Here is a 25,140-nt window from a genome sequence, read left to right as displayed (position 1 = left end):
GGCTGCAGGGGTAAAAAAAACAGAGAAACTGAAGTGACAGAGAATCAGCTGCTGTCAGAGGGATTTGGCATAGTTCAGGAGAACAGGAGAGTTGTGTGTGTGTGTGTGTGTGTGTGTGTGTGTGTGTGTGTGTTTGGCAGGAGGTGAAAGTGTTGTCAGCGAGATTATAGTAAATGTGCAACGCATTCCCGAGTGACAGACTGCTGAGTAAATGTGTGTTGTTTTGGATATGAGGTATGCCAGGATGGATGTGTGCTTGTGTGTGGAGTGAAAGGAGGAGAAGGATACATGGGAGTGCTGGTATTAAGTCTTTTATCTGTTTTTTCTGTTACTGTATGAATATGTGTGTAAGTCACCCGCTGCAACAACATCAGTGTACATCCTGCTTTAGGTTTCATTCTGTCAGTGTTTCTGAATCTGTTACTGAATCTTTTACTGTGTGTCATAACAGAGTATGAATGTGTCACCCATTAGGTGAGCGTTCTTACCGACCAGGTGGAGGCCCAGGGAGAGAAGATCAGAGATCTAGAAAGCTCTCTGGAGGAACACCGACAGAAACTGGCCTCCACTGAGGAGATGCTGCAACAGGTAACGCACACGATCTCACATACACGCATGAAAAAATGTGACTATGCAGTGACTGTGACACAGAAACAGTTTGTACAAAAAATACATTATGTGAAATGTTCTGTTTAATCAAATGGCTGAGAGATAATTCACAAGCCTCCAGGTGGATAATTTGTGCCTCTGTTACAACATGTTACTATGTTGGAGTTAGGGCTGCCCCCAGCCAAAGATTTTCCTAGTCAACTAGTCATCATATACATATATTTATGATATTAATTTAATGATTTATATATATATATATATTTAGGGCATTGGAAAATGGTTTGAGTTCCAGGGCTGAGAAATAATGTTATAAGTAACAATGTTAACTCTTTGTTATATTACAGAGAAATACAAAACCGTAATAATGAGCCTTTATAATATAAATTTTAAAAGCGCACGTATGAAGTGAACCGCCTGTTAATGGCAATGCTAACGAAAAAAGCGGTAATGATTCTGAATGTGTTGGAACAACTAGCAAGGACACTGAACATTTTGTTAATTTATTTCAACACAGTATAACATCACACAACTTATGACCTTTTAACACCATGCTAGGTGGCTAACGTCAGGCTGCTTACATGTTTCAGATGATAAGTCATGTTTCAGGGCGACGAATGATAAGCAAATCATTGCATGCAGAGTTTGCATGTCATATTCTTGGGGTCGTTGTTTACCCGCTTGAAATGATCCTACACTTTCCTGCCCGACAGTCTAATAACTTTTTGGCTGGACCACAGCCAATATGCGTATGTCTGTCCCTGGCTGACTGAGTGATGAAGTTACGCCATTGGTTGGCTGAATGATGTAACTTCATTACGTGCCTCGGCTGGGTGTTGCCACTTATCTGTATCCATCGTTTCAAATGAAAAGCCCTCTAGTGTTTCATACATGGTCCAGCCATATACAAGGTTTTGACCTAGTCTTAATGACAAGGCGTAGCTCCCGAATGGAGTTTGAGGGTTGTTTTTTTGTTTTTTTTTTCTGCGACTAACCGACCAATGAAAACCTGGTCAAGTAAGACTCTTCTCATCAACTAACAGTTTGGTCGACTATTAGAGGGTATCCCTAGTCGGAGTGTATTTTCAACTTGGCATAGTGACTTCATGTTCTTTAATTAAAGATGCCCTGAGGAGTGTTACCCACCACAACACATTGTGTGTATCCCTAAAGTCTAACAAACATGTTAAATGCATTTCCTTCCTCCTAAAACATTTGTAAAGCAGTTGAAATATTTTGAAACCTTAATTGCTTGTATCTTCTTCCCTGCCTTCATGGTGCATTGCTGTGTGAAACAATTTGCAGGAATGTGTTGCTTCGCCCGCGTGCATCCAGTATGCGTAAGTGTTGTTTCGCGTGCACAAAACAAGGACACATAACATTGCTTCATAGCTCTACTAGTGGTCAAAAACTCAAATGATGGAAAGTGTAAACAGAAAAGTTGACCACTGATTTACTGAACCAGAGTGTAACACAATATTTGGGTTACACACAGTAATGTACTGTTCCATTAGAGCTGATTAGAGTGTATTGTCCAATCAGGGTCCAGTATTGTGACTATTCTGCCAGTGAGTCTTCAGTTAAGTTCAATTTGACAAACATTTTAACAACTTAACTATATTAATTACTTAGTAAAATAATCAAAAAAATAATAATTAACTTAAAAAGCACATTTGAGCACATTTCAAGGGACTCAACCCAACAAATGGCATCAGCATGCCAATCATTTTTGCCAGCTTGTCAAACAGGATGTCCACATAAAAGAGCGGTGGAATAGTAGTAGTGAGGTTGGTACTGTAAATGAATAAATAAAGGAGTGGTGCAGTGTTTCATGGAGAGCATACCAGCTTGACTTTATACTGTTGACCCCCTCTGACTCATCACCAGTTCAGTCATGTGGTGGGTTTAATGCAAAGCAACAAGAACAAGTAGACTTTACAGGTCAAAGCACATTACTGTGTTTCCTCTGATTTTATTAGATTAGACAAAGTTTACTCTTGTAACAAACTGAGTTTGAAGGTGACCTTTTTGGACTGCACTGCTACCACTGTTATCTCATACTCAGTTGGTTTGAAACGCTAATATTTGCTTTGTAAAACAGTCTGTTTTTGCTTCTGTAAGTTGTTATTGGACCTGAGGTAAAAAGTCTACCGTACGCGCATTGATAGAAAACAGAGATTTGCTTCCATCAGAGCAAAGAAAGAAGCATCCCTTAATATGATTCAGAAGCTGATATATGAGACTAACTGAATTGAGCAAAGATAACATTTGATGAAAAGTCAAGCAAGCCCTGCTGGTCATATCAGGTTGGTGTACTTCTGTAACCCCTTAGCACAAGCATGTTTAAAAGGGTTTTACAGCATGTGAGCCTGCTTACCCACCTGTCTGACAGTTACAAAAAAACTGAACATATAACAGATAATTGAGGGATAGTTCACTTTGACGACTGATAAGCAAATCATTGCTGGAAGGTGTGTCTGAGTTGCAGGTGGGTGAATGAAGCTGTTTGTCATTGTAATTATTATTTGAAAATGAAATCTTTAAACCTGTAATGACTGGGTTTTTTTTAGCCACTTATACGCTGTCAACATATAAGCTGTCAACATAGCATGGATAGATTGTCACCTTCTAAAGTTTATATGGCGAACATGTCAGCAAACAGCTGCCTATTTACACATCGAGCAGACATAGAGCAACATTCATGTGGAGTTATGTCACCTGATGTTTCACTCTGCTTTTAGCTGTTTTCGATCCTCACCAATATAGATTAAAGTCGCTCTAACCCTCCACTGTAATGTCGCTTCGCCATGAAAATGTACATAGTTTTCCCTCACACACACAAGCGCTCTTTGTTTAGCACACTTGGATTCTTTTGTAGCTGAAAATGATCTGTAGTGGTTGAATTTAGATTGTCTTGGGGAGACTTCTCCCGTTAGTAAATCAACACCACTGCAGGTCACACTGCTCCTCTTTAACCAGTATGAAGAATTTAGTGTGAAACATTCAGTTTCTTCAAGTTGTTCCAGTTGTTGTGCTTGACGTCACAAATGAGGCAAACTCATGAGCTCTGCCAGGCCGGACACAACAAGACCATAACTCACAATATCACAGAATCAACCCTCTGTTTAGACGCGTCAACAGGCTCTTTGTCCTCTGCGTTGTCAACACCGAGGGTAAAAAGGCCACAGCCCCAAAATAAATACCCCACTAGGGCTGTGATGTTCTGATCTTCATCTAGACAGCTTTAGAATCCAGTAATCACTAAATAATTAAATGAAAATTAAAGGAATCAAACAGAGCTCTTTCTTCTTCTTGGGCTTCCTTAGCTTTTCTTCATCTCTGTCAGCTGTAATTAACAGAATTTGTGCCATGTTGCTGTTACAGTAACATGTAAGCACTTAACTTTAAAGTTAATAAAAGCCACAGGTATTGCAGCCACAGTTGTTTCGATGGTATGCAACTTATCTCCACCTGCTGCTGCCCTAGATCTTCTTTACAATGCCTCATGAGTGGTGATTGTTAGTTGGGAGGTTTTATTGTATTCAGCTGCATTGATCTGCAGCTGTTGTCCTGGTTAGTGTGTGTGTGTGTGTGTGTGTGTGTGTGTGTGTGTGTGTGTGTGTGACATGATCCCATTTCACAGTTAATGACTACTGGTCAAATAGCTAATGTGATAGGAGATGTTTTCTGAGAGAGATAAAGGTGGAGTGTGGAGAAAGATAACAGTTCTTTGTGTCTGTGTGTCTGTTGTGTTGTATTGTGTCGTTCTTTTGAGTATTTATCATCTCCCAAATTTGTGTCTCTGAGATCTCCTCAACATACAATTAGAGAGCAAGTTTGAAGGATTTAAAAGGTGACTGCTCTAGCTGTAGTATGTCGTTTGTCTGTGTCAATCTCACTTTATTGTGTGTGTGTGTGTGTGTGTGTGTGTGTGTGTGTGTGTGTGTGTGTGTGTGTGTGTTTTTGTTGCCTCTCCGGGGCTGTTTCCGGTATAAACAGCTGCCTTGTCAGGACCATTAGTTCTCATGGGGACCAAAGGCTGGTCCTAATGAGGCAAAACGTCATTTCTGAGGTCCTGGTTAAAGTTAGGGGTAAGGTGTGAATTGAGGTTAGGTTAAAGTTTGGGTTAGGGTTTGGGTTAGGCTGTCCACAATTAATGGAAGTCAATGCAGTGTCCTAATAAGGATAGCTGCTCAAACTTGTGTGTGTGTGAGTGTGTGAGTGAGGGAGAAGGAGAGAAAAAGAAAGACAGAAAGAGATAAAGACACAGAGAGAGTCCATCCAGCCATGTAACATTATTTGTCAGTGCCACAGGGCTGCTACTTGCTGTGGGAACCTCAGCTAATCTAATAAGAAATAGTCCTTAGTCAGCACACACACACACACACACACACACACACACACACACACACACACACAGTACAATGTTCTCATGCTAGAGGGGATCCTCCCACACATGTAGTCATACTGTGACTGCATGCCCTACTGCGTCTTTATTCAGACACCGAAGTTACAGTATTAGACATTTTAGTTATATGGTTTACAGTAATGTGGTGACATAACGTCCTTAATAATACACAACATATGCACACACACACACACACACACAAGCACATATGGAGCTTTAGTCAACATTCATTATCTTTTTCTGATGTATAGACATCATCATGTATGACTACATCATCGAGTAAATGAGTGTACTTTACATTAATGGAGACCATTTCCAGTTTGGCCAAAATCAAACCACAGCAACCTTTTACTGTTTTTTTTTTTTATAATTGGTTACACACATTTGTCTACACTGAGTTCACCTTTTTAGAAACTCTTCACACACAACTCTTTACCTACATGAAGCTCAGCACAACAGTTAATCTCCAAAATGCATCAAATGCAACCAAAACAATACAAATCTCAGGATTGACTCTTAAACCATAAAACTGACGTATGTCTCCCATTGACAAAACTGTGTCAACTCGTAACACAGTGACCTAAAAACCCATAAACCAAGAGTCCAACACAATAAAAAGAATGACACATCTTTACTACGTGGATAGTGCAACCTTCCAGTTTACAGAAATTAATCAGAAGTGCTGTAAATACAGTATGCTACAGTAGGCTAAACTACTGTAAAGGAATCCCACTTATGCATTACAATCAAATGTGTATACAGTATATTCACTATACATACATGTATAGGATAGCTACAGATATAGATATACATCAAGTGGTCTAAAAACCAATGAATACTGCTTTCCTTTCAAGGATTACCAATCTCAAGCAAATATTAGTTTCATGTTTATTTTTACAGCAAAATTTCAAACTAGAGACAGGACAGGACACCGGAGGGAACTAAAGGTACATTTCAGAAAATGGTCAGAAAGAATGTAAAGTGTATGATTTGCAATTATTGGTGTAAAACATGCAAATCTAGCTGGTGAGAACACTTTGATTTAGGTGTCAGTGACGGAGATCAGTGCACCTTCTGTTTCTGATTTCTAAATCTGAGTGTCATTCAAATTGTAGATATTTCCTTTTGAAATGACATTCTTCAGATACTAAATTCTGTAAGTCAGGATCTGAGTTCTCCAATGTAACTCATATTTAAAACAGGTGAGTTTTGGATATAGGTGCAGCCTCTTGAAAGAGATCTAGAAACGCTGTAGAGAGGATGATAATTTGTCACGTGCTGCTCCACATAATTAAGGGAAAGCAAATGTCAGGCAGCTGAGCTGTGAGCCACGACCAGAGAGTTCTGATAAATTACCTCTAAAGACTGCGGCTTATCCTGCTGTAAGTGACACTGGTGTTAGATTGCAAACTGACAGTCAGCTGCCATAACTAAGCAGATTTCTATGTGTGGGTGTGAGTGTGACTATGTGTGTATGTGTGTGTGTGTGTGTGTGTGTGTTGCTGCTGAGCTTGGAGTGATTATGGGGTTTTAGCTGTCTGTCTGTGGCTGTGGTGTTGACATAATTTGTTTACCATGTGATCTTTCCATTTGGAGGGTACGGCATCCCTCTGTGGTCAAATACAGTTGTCTCTAATGTGTTTAATGTTGGCATCCACACTCGAGAGAAAGGTGAAAATTACAAAGGGTTAAAGACTTAAAATGTATTAATAATATGTTTGAACAAATATAAGCATGTACAAATCTTAATTTAATTACATTTTTATTTAATCTTTAATGTTGTGTTTGATCTTTGTGTTGTAATGAGTATATCATGTCCATAACCTTTGAATTCCATGGTGTCTTTTTCCTAGAGCAGTATTAATTAATTGAATTTTTTAGCTATTTGGTGGCAGCATGACTGGCTGTAAACACAACGCTGACATATTACAGTATCACTTTATAAAGTTGATATGGTTAAGTGTTTGCAAACAGTTGCTTAATCATACATCCAGCAGGTGCAGAGCAACATTAGCATTCATTTTTCAACAGCTGTTTCTGTCCACCTGATGAATGATGAATGTAGGTCCAGTATTCATTTCCTTTCTGCTCTGGTATCCACAAACTCCTCAGAGAAATATCTGGCTCTTTAGACGCTAAATGCTCCACTATGTTCACCAACTAGCTGCTAACTTGGTCTGTTTGCTGTTTGGTGCTGGACAGGTAGTGTACATGGGATATGACCCATTATAGTTAAAAGAAAAAAAAAAAGATTACAGCTTTCAGAAATCTATTAGTATAGTATTTTTAAATATCTGGTCAGACTCTCAGACTCCAGTGAAAGAACACGGATCCTAATTTTGTGTGCAATTTAGTCATCATGTTGAGATCTGCTTCTTGTGAAAACTGTTGCACTCAGGAAGCTTTGTCATGTCTGAGAAAACTACTCAAGTGACTCAGGCTTGGAAACTACAGATTTTAGACAGATCTCTTTCTTGTCATGTCCCCAACTTTATGGTAGTGCATTACTAAACTATTTATTATTTTGGGGGAACAAATACACATGAAAAGCCTGACTGTAACATACACAAGCACTAATGATCCTCTTTATGTTTTCATTTGTTCCAGACACTCTGTCTCAAATGAGTTGCGACATCTCACAATGTATTGCACAACAGCACTATATTATTCAAAAAGATTCTGCAAGTTGCATACCATCTTAATAAGACAGTCTGCTGTTGGCTCACAAATTTTCAGTTTTCTTAAAAAAAAAAAAAAGAGATCCAATCATTTGTGTCCATTAAAGATCAACCTGTTTAGGAACTGTCCTTGATTTCATTGACATGAACTTGATTTGGTCACTTGTCTCGTGATATTTCAGTGTAAAACTATTGGAAATAAGTTATGTTTTTAAAATTTACTGACAGATTTCTCTTTTCATAACATACCATGTGAATTTATGTATATTTTTTAGTTGTATTAATGGACTGTGATTATTTTATGGTATAAAATGACAACTGTGAGGGAAGGGTCAGGCCCTAAGCTTCAGACCTGGTTTATCAAACTAGTGGACAAACTGTTCAGAGACTCATTTTCTTTTCCATTTGCCTCTGACCTGTTTTATCTCAGCGAGTGCGGAGCGAGACAATGGTTGTCAGAGTCTTAAAAAAAAACAATCCAAGGCAAGTTTAAGTTTTAGTTTAGAAAAGAGGAAGTGGGATTAGAAATAGTTTAGATGAGGAAACGAAAGCAAAAGACACACTGAGAGCTGGCAAAGAAATGTATGTTTTGTGTGAGTCAGAGAACACACACACACACAGACACACACTCCTCATGTCCAGTGGCTTGCATGTCCTCTCTCTCTTTTTTAGACAGAGTTTCTTTAACTCTCTCCCATACCAAAGAAGCACAGGGATATATTAATAGAATCTGCCTCTGTGTGTGTCTGTGTGTGTGTGTGTATATTTAGCTTTGTGGGGTCTGGGCCCCCAGCCTAGCCTGGTCTGTCAGTGTGGGAAGAACATTGTACTGAGTGGAGTAGCATGCTGAACTCTCACTATCCTGCTCTCTGGTAGCTGTATGTTTTTTAATTCATTTCTGTGTGTATTCGACATTTGTTTATTTTTGTGCCTTTTTCCTGTGTGTGACCTATAGTGTATATGTGTGTGTTTTTTTTCAGGAGCTGATGAGCAGGACCTCTCTGGAGACCCAGAAGTTGGATCTAATGGACGAGGTGTCGTACCTCAAACTGAAGCTGGTCAGCATGGAGGAGACGCACACCATCACACACCCGCAAGATCCCACGGACACAAAGCAGAACAAAGCCGAGGTATGGAGAGTCAACAGACGTGTGTGTTTGTGTGTTTCACTGAGCTAACGCTGCTAGACTCATTCAACAAGAGCAGAAGTGCTGTGTCTTTTATCTAAGGATTAGCAACTTGAATCATGCTTGTATTTAATGTGCTACATGCAAAGATCCCTGCTGCATTTGCCTGAATGAAAAGTTTCCACTTACTGTGTATGCATATATGCCATTGATTTTTCTACAGGTGTCTGGATTATCATATAACACACATTAGTTTAATGCTGCATAGGGCAATTTAATCATTTCTAATATGAGACGATAGAAATTTGTTCAGAGATTTTTATACAGTTTATAGTGCTTACTCTTCCTTTAACATATGTGGTCATATTAGGCCACTGTGTGAAGTGCTGCAAATCAATGAACATGACGGTTTTATTGCAATATTGGATTTACAAGATTTTAACATTAATATATCATATCTTGATTTATCAGGTATTAAATTTTGCCAGAACAGACATTCCTATCTGGTTATTTTATTATTTATTATTATTGTTATTTTAACAGTTTCTCAGTTAACTTCACATAGAATGTTCTGTATCACATTATATTATTATATTAATAATAATGATCGAATGTTACACACTGTACATGACCCACACCTAATGCTGTGTTGTGTTCTTGATGTTAGTTTGTTAGATGATCTTATAACAAACTAACATTTGTCAGTCATAGAAAAAATCTAAACTAAACTCTTGAGTAATAACACAGGTAAGCTAAGTTTAGGTAGGTGTATAAATGCCACTTGTAAATGACACAAATATTAAAACACTGCTTATGTCTTTGTTCCTTTATCCCTCAGTGGATCAAACAATGCTGCTAACACTGTCACATATATGTCAAAGTTATTCAGTCTGCATTTTGCTTGCATTTTTGCAAAATGCAGTATAATAAAATATAATGCCGATGTTTCTTTCATTATTGTTGAAACATGACATAATAAGCCAAGCTTTATTCATACCAGTGTTTCCCCTATATTCATTCTGCAGCGGAACACCATCTCTACTCCCACCCCCCCGACCCCTCACCCCCCAAAATAAAAAACAACCAGTCAGCCTAGGGGAAACACTGCATACCAAACATAAAATGACATACATGTTGAAAAAGGGACTATTGGCATATTTCTCTTGTCTTCACTGTCTGCAAGCTAAAGGAAAACAATCACATTCCATCATCATCAGGGTTTATTTATGGACACATGAGGCCGACTCTCAGACTTGCTGTATAAGGATGTATGTCAGCTGTTTATCTGTTTTCAGTGTTTTTGCTGTTTCTCAGCTGAAGGGAATAGTTACAACTTACAACAACCACTGACTGCTGTGGGCACAGTAATCCACCACAACTCCAACCAAAATAGATGGTTTCTCAGACACAGAACTGTCCCCTTTAAGCTTTTGGGAAGAGGACACTGATTGAGATGATTGTGTGGTACACAAAATATCTAGATTTTCCTGGCTTAAGTCATCTATCTGCTAGATCTACTTTCTAACTTTTTTAACTTCTTGTCTTGTCTTGCCATGGTGTTTTTGCACTGTGTTGAAAATGAAACACTGTTCCTGGTACTTTTGTATGGTTAAAGTTTGAGTTTCTCGAGGTGGTGCTCTTTTGTTTGTATCTTCCACCAGGTAATTGCTCATGCTAACAAGCACTGCTGACACTCATACTACTGAATTCCCCTTAATTACTGTTTGTGTGATGTCACCTGTTAGCTGCTGGCACATCTCACTAATGAGGATGTTGATTGGTGGAATGTGTGTTTGATATGAACCGGGCCTGTTCACAGATCTGTCATCAGCTTCAGAGTTGTCAGCGGGTCAACATGGAGGTGACAGCTAATTCACCCGGGGCATGGACTGTGTCAAAACACTTACACTGTACAATAGCAACAAGAATAGATTGCATTTAACTATCAACACATTCTGAATGATATTGGAATGATGGAAAACTGAAAATGTTTAAACTTTCTTATATCAGGTTTGTAGTGTAATGAGCTTTTTGAAAATACATGGGTCTTATTATTACAGGGAAACATGACTGGAACTCTACAGCCCCACTGGCAGCTGAAGGCTGATTATCCATAGCAGCTGCCTATTAGTTAATGTACTAAATTGATCTGGACAAAAGTGTTGGATGGACCAACCCAACTAACTGACCAAGCAACTGACAATCCTTACCGCTACAGAGATGAACAAAAAGTAATATCCAGGACAATCAAGACAAGATTAAGAGTTTACAGCCATGCTAGCGGTTCTGTGAGGTTATACTTGAGCTAAATGCTCACATGAGTATGCTAAGATGCTCAGAATGATAATGCCAGTATGTTTATGCTTAGTAGGTAATAATGATTACCATATTCAGTGTTGGTTTAGCATGTTAGCATATTAATATTTGCTAATTATCACTAAACACAAAGTACAGCTGAGGCTGATGGGAATGTCATGAATTTTGCAGGTGACCTGATGATAGAAATAGATGAAAAGTGAGGATATCCATGTTATTACAAGTCATACTCTGGGGACCATGAACGTCTGTACAAAATTTCATAACAATCCATCTAATAGTCTGGACCAGAGTGATGGACCAACCAACCGTTCGACAGACCAACATTGCCATCCATAAAAATAATAGCTACTCCCAACTCCTTATTCAATTTACAGTTTAAACAAGTTCAAACTTTTGATTCTGTGTTACACCAGGAAAATGGTTTCAGCTTGCAGTACAAGCTCTAGTGTTGGTTAAACCTCTGCCAACACTGAACAGTTCTCCAACTTCCAATGCTACAGTCCTAAATGATTCATTTGTTGTCTTTCAGGTTTGGTTTTCTCACTAAATCAACCAACAAGACGTTAAGCTTTCCCACGAGCTCATTAGCACATCGTATTTGTCATGGCTGAAGTTCAAATCATCCAGTAATGTCCAATCAGTTGATGAATGGTTGTCCCCAAACACCATATTTCAGCCAAATCTGTCACCCAGATACTAAACAGACAAACATTGAAAACATGCCCCCCATCCAGCTTCACTGGCAGAGGTAATAATTAAATGTGTCTGGATGAGAAACAAGCTTCAGTGTTGAGGCTCTGAAACAAGCCACGACACATCAACTGGTCTCTGCAGACAGTTTCAACAACACCCTGCAGACGGCTTGCCACACAGACAGCTGACATCAAACTGTAAGCGAGCATTGCAAAGCAGGTGAAATATCAGAAACAACTGAAATGAATAAGTCCTAAAAGACCTGACACCTGTCTGTCCACTATTAAAGACTGGGTAGGACCTAGATTTATGCCATATTTTTTCACCAGCTAAAGCAAACATCACTTTTTGTAGTGGGATGTTTGAATGTCGAAACACAGACACATTACCACTGTACCTGAATACATGTGCACACACACATATACCAACAAACATTGCATTACCCAATTCTAGTTGAGCAGTCTTTGCTTGTCTTCACTAGTTTCTTTGTGTGGACTTTGTTCATTGTGACACCCAGCTGCTCCCCACTGGCACCGCAAGATACTGAAGCTGCTCTTGTGGTTTGGCCGTGTGTGTGTGTGTTTCTGTATCTGTGTATCTGTGTATCTGTGTGTGTGGGTCGAAGAGGACTGAAGGTGGAGAGAAAAAGAAGAAAAGCAACAGAGGGACAAGATGAGAGACAGTGACAGACAGATGTTAAGATGAAAAATGACAGGGTGTGCTGTGGAAATATTGTTTTCTGTCCTGCAAGGCACACACACAAAGTGAACATGCAGGGCATTCATGGCACAAATCCTGCAGGATGTAACTGTCAGTGATGTCTGCCTTTGTCAGAAAACCATCATGTGAACTGACTTTTCTTGTAACATTTCTGCCTCCTGTACACAACTCATATGGAATATCCTGCCCCCTGCAGGAAGCCATGATTTTAAACAGTACAGTATATGTGCTGTGGTGTTTTGACACTGTGAAATCACTAATGAAGCACTCGGAAGAACAGTGACTGATTAAAGGATACTTACAGTTTATTAAAACTTTGGTCCACCACTTTGGTCCAGACTGAAATATCGCAACAACTATCGGATGGATTTGAATGAAATTAGGATCAGACATCCATGTTCCCCTCTGGATGAATTGTAATAACCATGGTGATCCATTAACTTCTCATCTAGTGTCATTATCAGGTTAAAAATTTATTTTGTCCAACTTGGACTCAGCTCTATTTTGTGTTTAATGCTAATTAGCAAATATTAGCATGGTCATTAGCTAAACTAAGATGGTAACTGTGGTAAATATTACCTGCTAAACATCAGAATGTTAAAATTGTCATTGTGAGCATGTTAGCATGCTGATGATAGCAATTAGCCCTAAGCACCGCTGTGCCTAAGTACAGCCTCACAGAGCTGCTAGCATGGCTGTAGACTTAGTATTTTGTTTTGTTCATCATTTCTATTGGTTAGAGTAACACTGTACTCACCAAAGTCATTTCTAGGAAAACGGCTACATCTCTACAACAAAGTGTTCAGATGATCAGACAGGTTTCAAACTGATTTGGCAGTTTATGTGAACCACAAATAGATAAAACTCAACATCAGCACACTTGAAATATTAGTAATAATCCCTTATTGCACAGAAAAACAGTATATGCAAGATAGTTAGTATGGTAGGTCAAAGTTGAACCAGGAGCTTTGGTCTGTAAAATGTGATGGATGATTAAGGCAGTGGTTTTACTGTTTGACTTTATTTTCTCTTCCAAATAAGTTTGACTAACCTAGATGTTTGTTTAAAACCTCAGTCAGTGTAGCCAAGTTCCCACATCTCAGGAGTTAACTCAGTGAGTACAGTGTTATTACCGACAAGAATGATCAAAATTACAAAAATAAGGCCCATGTTATAATAAACTGTAATTATTCTTAAAAACGAGACAGTGTGCAATGCCAGCAGACATTCGTCTTTCACTGTCTCTTATCCTGACTAAAGTATTCATTGATACAAGGGCGTATCACATACAGTATATTACCAAATAGTACCCTCAGGTCTAGTTTGAAGTTTGTGTTGCAAGGAAAACTACAATAATTTGAAAGCATGCGGCTTGATGATCATTTATTCATCTCATAATCATACGTATTCATGTGTCTTGTGTTTTTCTTAGAGAGACGTCTGCATGTTTTCCTTTCATAGTCCAACTGTGACAGGTATTAAGTATATAAACAGTCGCATGCCAGGCTCGGGGGCACTTCAGCAGCAGTTTGTTAGGAAAGAAAGAACAGTGTGAGTTTCCAGCTAGTTATGGGATCACAAGGCTGGTTCTCTGAGCTTAAGGCTCCAGCACTGAGATCTTACCATCAGATCTGCCTCTGTGGTGTCTAACAGAGCTGTTTTAACATTGACAAGTTGATGCTTGGTTAGTGCAGTAAAGAGATACTGCATCTGATCATATACACACGCGTACACACCCAAATCCAACATATCCGATGTACAGTGCTGGAATTTTGCTTTGGTCACATTGTGATGGCAGCTGACACCAGTCTACATTTTTGTCAGGAAATGAGTGTGTGTGTGTGTGTGTGTGTGGTTTGTAACAGCTGCGAGGCTCCGGTTGGTTGGCAGGAGGAATGGTAGGCATCCATTCTGAGCATTCCTGGGGGCCAAACACTTTCACTTCTGGAAACCACACCAGCACCACACACAAACTCACTGCTGTCAGATGAAAACCTTGAATTACTAAAACATCAACTCTTCAGGAAAGAGGCTTTTAGTATGATGATCATGCATTTTTCAGTTTATATAACTGGCTGTGAAAAGGTTGAAATTACAAGATAACAGTGTTGTCAGTCAAGTCATCAACTCAGATGTCAGCTCCCTCCTGTCTGTCTTTCTGTATGTGTTGTTCTATCGACCTGAATGTCTATTATTGTTGATCCTCTCCATCAGCTCTGTCTTATCTTCTCTTCCTGTCTTGCTCTCTTTGTCTGTGTGTTGGTCTAAATTCCGGGTCATGGCCCTGTTTCTGCTGTGACCAGACTTGGCTTTAGTTCAAACATCTTATAATAACTCTGATGCTAAGGGTGGAGCTATTACTTTGAGGTTTGAGAGCCTGTAATGGTCCACTGAAAGAAGGATCACATCATTTCTGTTAGATATTGTGCTGTACTTTTTAACAAAGTTTATTGATTAAGAGTCTGTGACTGAAAACTTTGTCCTGTGAAAAATTCTGTATAGTCTTTTTTTAAGCATTTTTTCTTTATTCTTAATAACTGTGTTTTAAGGGTACTTCAGATGAAAAGAAAAAAAGAGACCAACCTACAAAAACTCAAACTTAATCTACAGAAAATCTAATAAAAAAAGACATCACAGTAGAGCGCTGATATACTCGCTTTTAACTACACATTCATGTGCCACATGATGGTTACCTTATATATGCTGCATTTTTTTGAGTGTTGGTTGTGCATGTCCTCAGAAATAAAAAGTCACATGTCCACAAGATGTGAAGAGAAAGCTTTGAAGAGAAACTACTAGAGCTTGTTGCTGCTGCCTCTTTTTCTGCTGTTATCTTTACATAGCTGCTATACTATAAATGTTGTTAATGTAATAAATGTTTTTATGAATTAAATAACTATCTGTATGTAAAAGATGTTGCTCATAGTGATGAACCAACAAAGAATTATCACCTGACTCTGCAGTTCCCCTCAGCTCTACAGAGCTTTATATCTGTCAGCTCATTGTTTTGGCTTTAATGTTTGCTATCAAGTTCTGCTCAGAACCGTTTTCAGCTGCAGCAGGAAGTTGTATTCAGCTAAAGGCTGATAAAACCACTGTTCAGCAGCAAAGACAAACAAAGATAGCAACTAGCTGGTGACCCTAATGGAGCATTTAGCCGCCAAAGGGACTCAGGAGTTGGTGGAAACCAAAACAGAGCTTAAAGGAGAGTGAATAAAGGATTTACATTCATCAGCAAGCATCAAAGCAAGCACATGTGTATCATGTGTAATGTTTAATTGACAGTTGATCTCTGGGATGTGGGCTGTAGAAACATGACAACAATGAGTGCATCAGACTAATAATGTTGCAGATGTGTTGAGTTATATCAGAACAAGATGTGTCATGGATCAGAACTGGACTTGTGGCAGTTTGCCTTTCAGTGTCTGACCTTTTGACTTTGACATTAAGAAAAAAGAGATTATTATTTTTTCTTTTTATATGTTGTGAAGCCCAATTCATTCAATTTAGTCACAGGGCCCCCTTAAGAGTGCAGTCAGTCCAAATAACCCAACCCAACCCTAACCCACCACCCCCCATGTTAGATGAGGTTTTTGCCTCATCTCTTCTTTCCAAACTCTACTGGACTGTCCGCTTTCTCCAGTGACCCCAGAATAACTTGGAAGTTAATACATTGCTCTTTTCCTGTCAGTCCTCACATGGCATCAAAAGAAAAATGGGGCAGAAAGATTTGTGTGTGTGTGTGTGTGTGTGTGTGTGTGTGTGTGTTCAGTTGAATATTCAAGCACATATCTGTTTCTTACACTAATTCAACAATGTGAGACAGTGAGGCATGATGCCTCGCCTACATCTGCCCTGAGGCTGCATCTGTCTTACACACTCCCACTGCCCCAACAGTGACTCATTTTATAAAAGTAGGATAAAACATTGGATAGTTTTCTTATCTCTCATGAAAAGAGTATTTTTATATGTATGTAAGTGACCATTGGGATCCTTAGTGGTGTGATACAGTTTGGTTGTGGGTCATTTGTATCTGTGAATGTAATGTTTTCTTTCCTTAATCAGGAACATTTTTAGGATTCCTCCAACCTCAAGTTCTTCATTACACAGTTACAATGCTTCCTCTGCACTATGTTTTATAATTAATTTGGTTCTCAGTTTGTTACATTTTTTTTGGGCGATTCTGTGATGTTTTCCTCAGTAACAGTCGACTGTGATGGATAGATGGAAACAGGCATTCCCAAGTATTGACTAGATTAAATTAAGATCATGTCTGACTCTCCTCTCCTCTCATCTCCTCTCCTCGGAAATGACTTTCATTCAATCCTCTTCTCTTCTCCTCATCTCACCAATTTTACCTCTTCCACCGTCCGTCATTTGTCTGCCGTACTCCATCGCCCCGTCCCTCCCAGTGTGTGGTAAATCTCATCAGTGAGCTCCAGGAGCAGATGTGCAAGTTTCAGGAGGAGATCAGCACACGTATCCAGGAGAAACGGGCCCTGGAGGAGAGGGAGGCCCAGCAGGGGGAGGCCAGAGGCAGCCCAGCTCAGGGCCACAGCCTTCAGGTCGGGTTAGGCGACTCAAACCCGAGCCTGTGTGGCTCTGACGCCCGGATGCACAATGGAGGACAGACTGTACACGTAGGGAGACTTGATGGATGAACTCATCTTCCCCTCCTTCCCCATCATTTCTTCTCTTCTCCTCCTCTACCCTTTTAACCAGTCCACACGCCACCCGGTATTTGCAAATTTCCACAGAATCAAACTAACAGCCTCTCTTGTAGTGTGTCTGTGTGTGTACTGCAGGATGTTGGGGTCACGCTCTACTCTGGTTCTTGCAGATATGGAGACCTTTGATTGGCTTTCTAAATGCTTCTATACATTTCAGGTGTTATTGAGGTTTTTGAAGCTTAACTTATGACAGTAAGTAAAATAAGCAGCTACACCAGCACCACCCATTGTAATAGTTTACAGGAAGATGTTGAGGACAGCAACTCAGAAACATGCACCTGTCTCAGTCATCAGTAACTCCTCAAGTATATGAAGCATTTGGAAAAGCGCATTTAAGCCCCGATCTGGACTTTGTCTTTATAAATCCTTTCAAATTGGGTTTTGTACCAGGCGTTGTGGTTTTATTTCATTTGATGTGGTTTGCTTGCATGACAGCGGGTCTTCCCTCTACTAACAAAGTTTTACATGTCTGTTTCCTCCTACACTGACCAGGTGGATGGGTCATGTAACAGTTCCTATAATAAATAATACTGCCAAAAGGCAGTGTTTTAAGATGAAAATGAAAATGGCATGGTTAACTATTAGAGGATACAATACAAGGTTTTCCTTGGAGGGTGGCTTTGTAAATGTCCATTCAGGCAGATGTGCAGCCTGGGTGGTTTTCAGTCCTGTTGTGGGTCCTCAGGTTCATCCTTTTCCTGGTTGTGGATAACTGCACGCTGTGGTGTCTGTTTCAGGAGGATCATGTTTCCTACATTAACCACTGTACTGTCTGGCCCCGGAGACCTTTATAACTGCACTTGATGTGAACCTGATGTTTGAATACCCTCCCATTTACATGTTGGCATGTGCACAGTTCAGTAATGCAGACAAACATCCTGCTGATTCTGAAGTTTGGAAGAATTTTAAGAAATCTGAACTTTCAGAATAATTGTGCACAAGTAGGTGAATTCACCTGCATGACTGTTTAGACTGTTGAAGCTGGCTTTTACAAAGACATTTATGAACTAAAAGACACCGTGTTTTGGTTTTTCTGCTTTCTGCAGGATTTGCTACAAGAAATGAAGCAGCTCAAGAACAAAGTGGAGGAGCTGGAGGGAGAGAAGAGCCAGTATGAGAGGAAACTAAGAGCCACCAAGGTACAGCTTACACAAACATATAGCATAAGTCATATACCTCTGTAGTCAGCCAATCTGGACCAGTTACATACAGTATATATACAGTACATATTGTTCCTATGTTGTGTGTTTTACAAGTAACAGCTGTAGATAAAGAAATCAATTTTTAGTTTGTATCAGTGTTACAGATTCCAGCAGTCTGGGTGGAAAAATGGGTTGGTAATATGCAAGGTACAGAGCTGCAGAAGAAACATGTAAATAAATACAGCTGCAAATTGTATTCTTGAACATGAACCTACATCTGGGCTTTTCCTCTAAAACTGGACATTTTGGCAAGAATGTCTGAGTGAGAGAAATCTATCTAGTACTGTGTATCAGGATGCAAAATAATATAACTTTGTAATGTGGACTGGATGACGCTTCTCTTGCCTTGCTAATGGATTTAACCTCTTAAACTTCACATTTTCCCTTCAAAGAGCAACTTAACATCAGCTGAAAAAGTTTTTGCTGACCTTCAGTGGTTTAACATCTCACCTTGCTGCTATGATGTACAAGTGTACTCCAGTACCATGTGACATCACCAGTGGGTGGGGTTACAGGTGCAACAAAGCACACATCAGTGATCCTGGCTGTGGTCAGAGGTGCAACAGACTTCAAAATGTCAGCCAGAGAAGGTAGTGAAACACTGCTTTTTAGTTAGTTTTTAAATCAGAAGTCAGGAAAAAAAACTTTTTCACATACATACTCTGTTGGAATATGTGTGTTTATATACAGTATGTAACAAAACTGAATACACCCCTGTGCAATATCACTAAACTGTTAAATGACTCAAAATTGTATCATCTTACAATAATTGTAGTATTTTTAGGGTGAAGTCCATTGTATTTGATCTTATTTGTAATTAAAAACAAACATTTTAGATTTAGACTAGACCTAATAGACTACATTGAAAATACAGGCCTCAAAGTACAACCTCAATGCAACAAAAGTGAGTACACCTGTGACCACTGATACAAAAATGATTACACTTGTGACTTCCAATTAAGACTAATTGCCTGAACAAGGTTATAAAAGAACCTGCGAACACCACAACCTTCTCAGTTTTGGTCTGGGTTTTGTCTCATGCAAGGTGGCTCCACGTGGTGAGGAATTATCTGAATAAGTAAGAAACCAGATTGTGAGACTTCATAAAGATGGGAGAGGGTACAAGATCATCAGTAGGCTACTGGACAGAAGCCAAAACACAGTTGCAGCAGTAGTTAGGAGGAACAGGAAGACCCATACTACCAATAACAGAAGGTGCAGTGGCCGTCCACAAAAAATGATGGCACGCACAATTTGCTATTTATGCAACCTTGCATTGAAAACAGACGTGCTTTGGACTTGGCACAAAGATTATCTGTGGAAATTGGTGTTTCAGTGACTGCTCAGACAGTGTGAAGGACTTTGCATGAAGTCAACTTCTACAGACAAAAAGAAAACCATTGCTCACAAAACTGCAAGATTAAACGTTGCCAAACAACATGACAAGAAGCCTGATGGCAGCACATTCTTAGTTCAGATGAAACCAAAATATATTAGTTTGGATCAGATGGGGTCCAGCATGTTTGGTGTGGGCCTGGCCAGGACTAACACAGTGACTGCATAGTGGTAATTGTGAAACATGGAGCTGGGAGTGTGTTGATATGGGGCTGCATGAGTGCAAAAGGTGTAGGGAGATGACATTTATAGATGGCACTATGAATGTAAGATTGTAAACCCAAATACTGAATGAAAAGATGACTCCCAGTCTCAAGAAGTTTGGCAGGAGAGGAATTTTCCAACATGACAATGATCCCAAACACACTGCAAAAATCACACAAGAGTTTTTAAAGAAGAAAAAAGTAAAAACTATGACCTGGCCAAGTATTTCCCCTGACCTGAATCCAATAGAACATCTTTAGAGTATTTTAAAGAGGAAGGCAGAGCAACAAAACCCCTCCAGCAAAGAACAGCTGAAAATAATCATCTGTGAAGAATGAGAACATCTCTCCACAGATTTGTTCTGGACTGGTATCATCCATGTCCAGGACGATCCAATCTGTCATCAAAATTAAAGACAGGCGTACCAAATATTAAAAAAATAAAAGAATGAAGGGTGCGCTGACTTTTGTTGTAGTTTGTTCTTAAATATAGACATTTCATTATAATTTAATTAGACAAACATTCCGTTTTTCAAGGGAATTTGTTTAATTCTTCTTGGGTTTTGTCTTAAAACAAATACAATTGTATTAAATGGAAAGGTTTTGTAATTACTTAACATTTTAGTGATATTGACTCAGTTATGTTATATACTGTACATGGAATGAAATATATCCAAACTCACAACACAGTGTTTCTTGTAGCTTTACCATCACATCAAGTGAAAATACTCTTGATTTCTTGTTCATAATTTTATACACTTTTCTCAAAGGTCAGCCTGACATGTTTTGGTATTTTTGAAATCTTTGAAGTCTTTACTACAGCATAAAGTAAAGTCATGATTTTTGAATTTGGACAAAGCTTGGTTGCACAACATAACTTTTGACCAGCAGAGTTTAAGAGGTTAATTTCCTAAATCGAGCATCTCTCTCCTAACACATAAGGTGCATCTCAATCCCCTTAAATTGCATCCACGATTCCTTCACTTGCGTCCTTTCCTTGCGTCTAAGTCCCTCCCACCGAGGATGCATGGAGAGACAAGGAAACCATGCGAGGAAAGAGGAAACAAGGAAAGACAGTATGGTTTTAGAGAAATGAGATGTCCTTTCCTCTGAAGCGTCATGTGAAGCGATGTCGGTTTCTGATGACGGTGGCAGCTGATCACAGCTGGATCAGCTGTGAGTTGAATTTTAACAGCTGTAGAGACTTGATGGAGTTGCATCTGTACACACATGCGCTGTGCTAATACTAAAAGGTGCACAATTGTCACTGCCAAAGCAGCTGTTTTCTCTCTGTAGCCTGTTACTTGTTCAACAAACACTTACACATAATAAAAACATGCATTCTGTATTTATACTGTGTCCTGCTCAGAGGCACATCAACCATTTCTACTGGCAGAATGCATTTATATTATTTATTCATTGTTTAATAACCCAGAATATGATTAGGGTGTTGTTTGAACTCTGGAAATGATCTGTTAGGCTAAATGTTTCAGAGAAAATTGAAATGATGTAACCTACATCACAGTCAGCCTCACATGTGACTGAATAGAAATGACGATGAATGATGTAAAATATAAATGTGTTTAAACTGCGTTTCTTGCTGACAGACAGACAGACTTTAATTTTATCCATAATAAAAGTTAATGGGGGAAATAACAGATCATGAAAAGAAAAATCTTGTTGTTCAGACCGACAAGTAACAGATGTTTAACTAGATGATGAATCAGAAAACAAATAAAATATAAAACTCGGGAGTGATACACTTGAGTTGAATCTGTTATCTGTCTTCATTCCAGTATAAAACTGCAGTGATGTTGTGATGTATCAGATCAGTCTGATCAGCTGCAGCATCCAATCAATAACTTATATCCAATAATGGGCGTGTCGGCCAGTTAAAGACTTCTGTGAAGGCTGCTCTTGTGTATCCTTGCTCCTGGCTCCTCAGAGCAGAAATAAGTGCTTTGGGATTCCCTTTATAATGGTGAACCGGAACTATTTCCGGGTCAAGCGAGGATGGAAAGGCAAGGAAAGATCAAATAAGGGAATTGAGATGCACCTATTGTTTGTTCTTGGTTAATTTGAAGGAGGTCAAACTACTGTTGCTTCCTCTGTGCTTACAGTGCTTCCTTCCTCCTCTCTTCCTCTCCCTCTTTCACTATCTGCATCCTCTCTTCTTCTCTATTAACCCCTCTCTGCGGCTTGCTCTCTTCACTTTTTTTCCGCTCTTCCTTTCTCTCTACATCTCTAAATCCTTCCCTGTCATTACCCTCTTCCTGTGTCTCTCTCTCCTCTCTAGCTCTCTATCTCTTACTCTCTCCATGTGTGTTACCAGTCGCTCATGACCCAGCTGTCCAGCCTCAAGCTGACTGTGGAGCACACACAGCTGGAGAAGCAGCACTGGGAGGAGCGCTGGCGCAGCGCACAGGTGCTTTCTCTTCCTCTCTTCCCCTGCTCTTCTTGCTGTTTTTTTTCCTTCTGATTAGTCCTTTCCTAATACTCCTAATACTCCTCCTTTTCTACTTCTTCCCCCTGTGTTCTTAAGCACTTACGCTTCTCCACTTCCTCCTCCTCTTCCTAATTTTGCACTTGCAGCTCTCCTTTTCCTCCTGATCCTCCTTGTGTTGCATTTTGTTGGTCCTGTGATGGCTTAAAGTTAGACTGAGAAAAAAAACCCAGTAAAACAATTAAGGGATATGTGCTCATGTGTCAGTGTCTCTCTGACTGTTTCTCTCCCTTTCTGTCACTTTTTCTGATGTGATATTGCATTGGCACATCCATCATTTGTGTGTGTGTGATCACGCTGAGTTTCTGTTCACTTCGTTAATCAATTTATTACCCACATTAGATATTGATATCCCCTTCTTTCAAAGTCAGCACCTAAAGCTGCATTAGCAACTTCTCACCTTGACAACACTGGCTGACAGTGAGTTATAACTGTTGAAATATGCTGCTGGACTCTATAACTTCTCTATAGCAACCATAAATTTCACAGGCTCTGTTGTATTAAGCTCAAAATACCCAACTGGTGGGAAAAATGTGAATTAGGAACACACAAAACATTTGCATCAATCCTGTAGTCACTTTGAATTATTCTGTGTCTCTGCCCACTTCACTTCTCTGTTAGGCTGCTATTGTGAAGCAGCTGCAGGAGGTGTTAAGTTTGCCTTTATAGCATACCACCTAATGCTAATCTGCTGCACACACCTGTTTTCTGTCACCTGTCGTCTGGGCTCCTGTTCTCCAGCAGCTTTGTCATGTTCTTTAGTCTGCAACTCAGTATCAGCAGTCCATAAAAAAACAAAAAAACATGAAGCCTCTGATCTCTTATAAAAAAGACACGAGCAAAGTCACAAGTATAAGTTTAGGCCACAAGCACACATGGGTGCAAATAACAAAATTTTGCAGTTGTGTTAGTTTTGGATTTGTCAGTTGTAAAGGTTTTAGTGAAAGTGAATGATGGATGGAACAAATATTCTCAGACACTTGTGCAGGTTCGACCAAGTAGCTGTTCAAGTCACAAAAGCAGTCACGTCAGTCACGAGAGAGTCATCAGAGTAACTTCAGTAGAGATGTGAACTGAGTTGGGACAATGTGGAACAGCATGACACGTCAGGGATTGCTGCTCCGGTGACTCAGATAAACTCTTCTTTCAAATTATCTGTCTTTTCTGTCCAACATACTGTCTATACTTTGGTGTCCTCAGGAGAGTCCAGGTGACATAGTCTTGGGTTTTGAAGAAAATTTACAATTTACAACCAATTCTCATCACATGACAGTCACATCTGGCACAGTGAGCCTAGTGATGGACTTATTCATTGCCTGATTTGTCTTCCCAGTGTGTAGGTGTGTGCTTTTGAGAGATGCACTCACATTATTATCCGCTCACAATGCTGTCTAATATCATTACTCGAGTGATTTGATAACAATTCTCACCTCGTTATGTGGCTCTCGCAGCTCTCACATGTCTGCCATGAGACTTAAATAGATCTCAGGAAATTAAGGTGTGAACCAGAAACAAAATGTAAATTCTGATGTCCCAGCAGTCAACAGACCTGATTAAAAAATACTCTTATTATTGTAATTAAATCCAGTGGATTTACAACTCCTAGCTACCCAATGACCTGGAAGACTGACACAGTTCATAGACATGCACCCTGTCTTCCTCCACAGGCAGAAATCTCAGATCTGCAGCAGCTCGTGGCCTCCAAAGACGCAGAGATCGAATGCCTGCAGACCCAGCTGCTGGCCAGAGGTGGCACAGCCAATGACAACGCAGAGAGAGGTACACACAGCTGACAGTCTGACCAATCACGTCAGATCTACATCTGTCGGTGCAGATGTGTGCGTGAGAGCCAGCGATATGCATGTCTGTCAACTCTGATTACTGTAACATCTAATCAACCTCTCTCCTCTGCTGTATACTTGACTTGTTCTTGACTCTGTGCTGCCCTCTGCTGTAGAGGAGGTGTATATCAAGCAGCTGATTAACAAATGTAAGGCATCGTGTGCTTTCATAACGGGTCTCATTTCCAGCCAAACTCCTCTGCCTGTATAGCCACCTGACAACTGGTTTTCTGTGTCTTCGTTATGTCTTCAGTATATAGTCAGGTGCTTCAGTGATTTTCACATAAACTCACTGGTTTGCACACTTCAGCCAGAGAGTCTCAAATCTCAAATATTTGAAAACCGTAAGTGTCCACTTTGAATATTGAAGCTGAGCAGTCTCTTAAGCAGGTGTCTGTTGGCAGAGTGTTTGGTTTGAGATTGGACCACAGCCGAGCTTCAGTTTGTGTCAGTCGTAGTAAACATTCCAGCTTCACTGAACCGAAGTGCAGCAAGACTACATCCTTTCAAATCTTCTGGCTGGCATGATCTCCTCTTCTCTGTTGAGTGTCGAGCAGCGCAACACAGAACTTGGAGGTTATTATTCTGCTTATACAATGGCCACTTGCCAACAAAATGCCATATGTCCTCAAATTAAAAATATCAGTTGTTTATATAGTCACATAACTAATTACGATCTTGATTATCTGTTTTAAAAATTATGATTTGTTGTTCC

At 39.7% G+C, this 25,140-nt stretch overlaps 1 protein-coding gene across 2 annotated transcripts in view; it reads left to right on the top strand.

Annotated features, from left to right (window-relative positions):
- The window catches only part of ppfibp2b (PPFIA binding protein 2b), an 86,220-nt gene that overhangs the window by 42,391 nt on the left and 18,689 nt on the right, over positions 1-25,140 (top strand). The window contains exons 5-10 of one of the 2 annotated variants that reach the window (XM_044355424.1): positions 475-588; positions 8,673-8,822; positions 16,964-17,191; positions 18,328-18,420; positions 22,378-22,506; positions 24,252-24,363. In XM_044355424.1, coding sequence (XP_044211359.1) covers positions 475-588; positions 8,673-8,822; positions 16,964-17,191; positions 18,328-18,420; positions 22,378-22,506; positions 24,252-24,363 — 826 coding nt within the window. The remainder of the gene's footprint in view (positions 1-474; positions 589-8,672; positions 8,823-16,963; positions 17,192-18,327; positions 18,421-22,377; positions 22,507-24,251; positions 24,364-25,140) is intronic. The other variant, XM_044355425.1, reaches the window with a different exon arrangement.

The sequence above is a fragment of the Thunnus albacares genome, chromosome 7, assembly GCF_914725855.1.
Source record: "Thunnus albacares chromosome 7, fThuAlb1.1, whole genome shotgun sequence".
In the NCBI taxonomy this organism is placed as follows: domain Eukaryota; kingdom Metazoa; phylum Chordata; class Actinopteri; order Scombriformes; family Scombridae; genus Thunnus; species Thunnus albacares.
The sequence above is the reverse complement of the archived record's forward strand: the minus strand, read 5'-3'. Positions and strand labels throughout refer to the sequence as shown.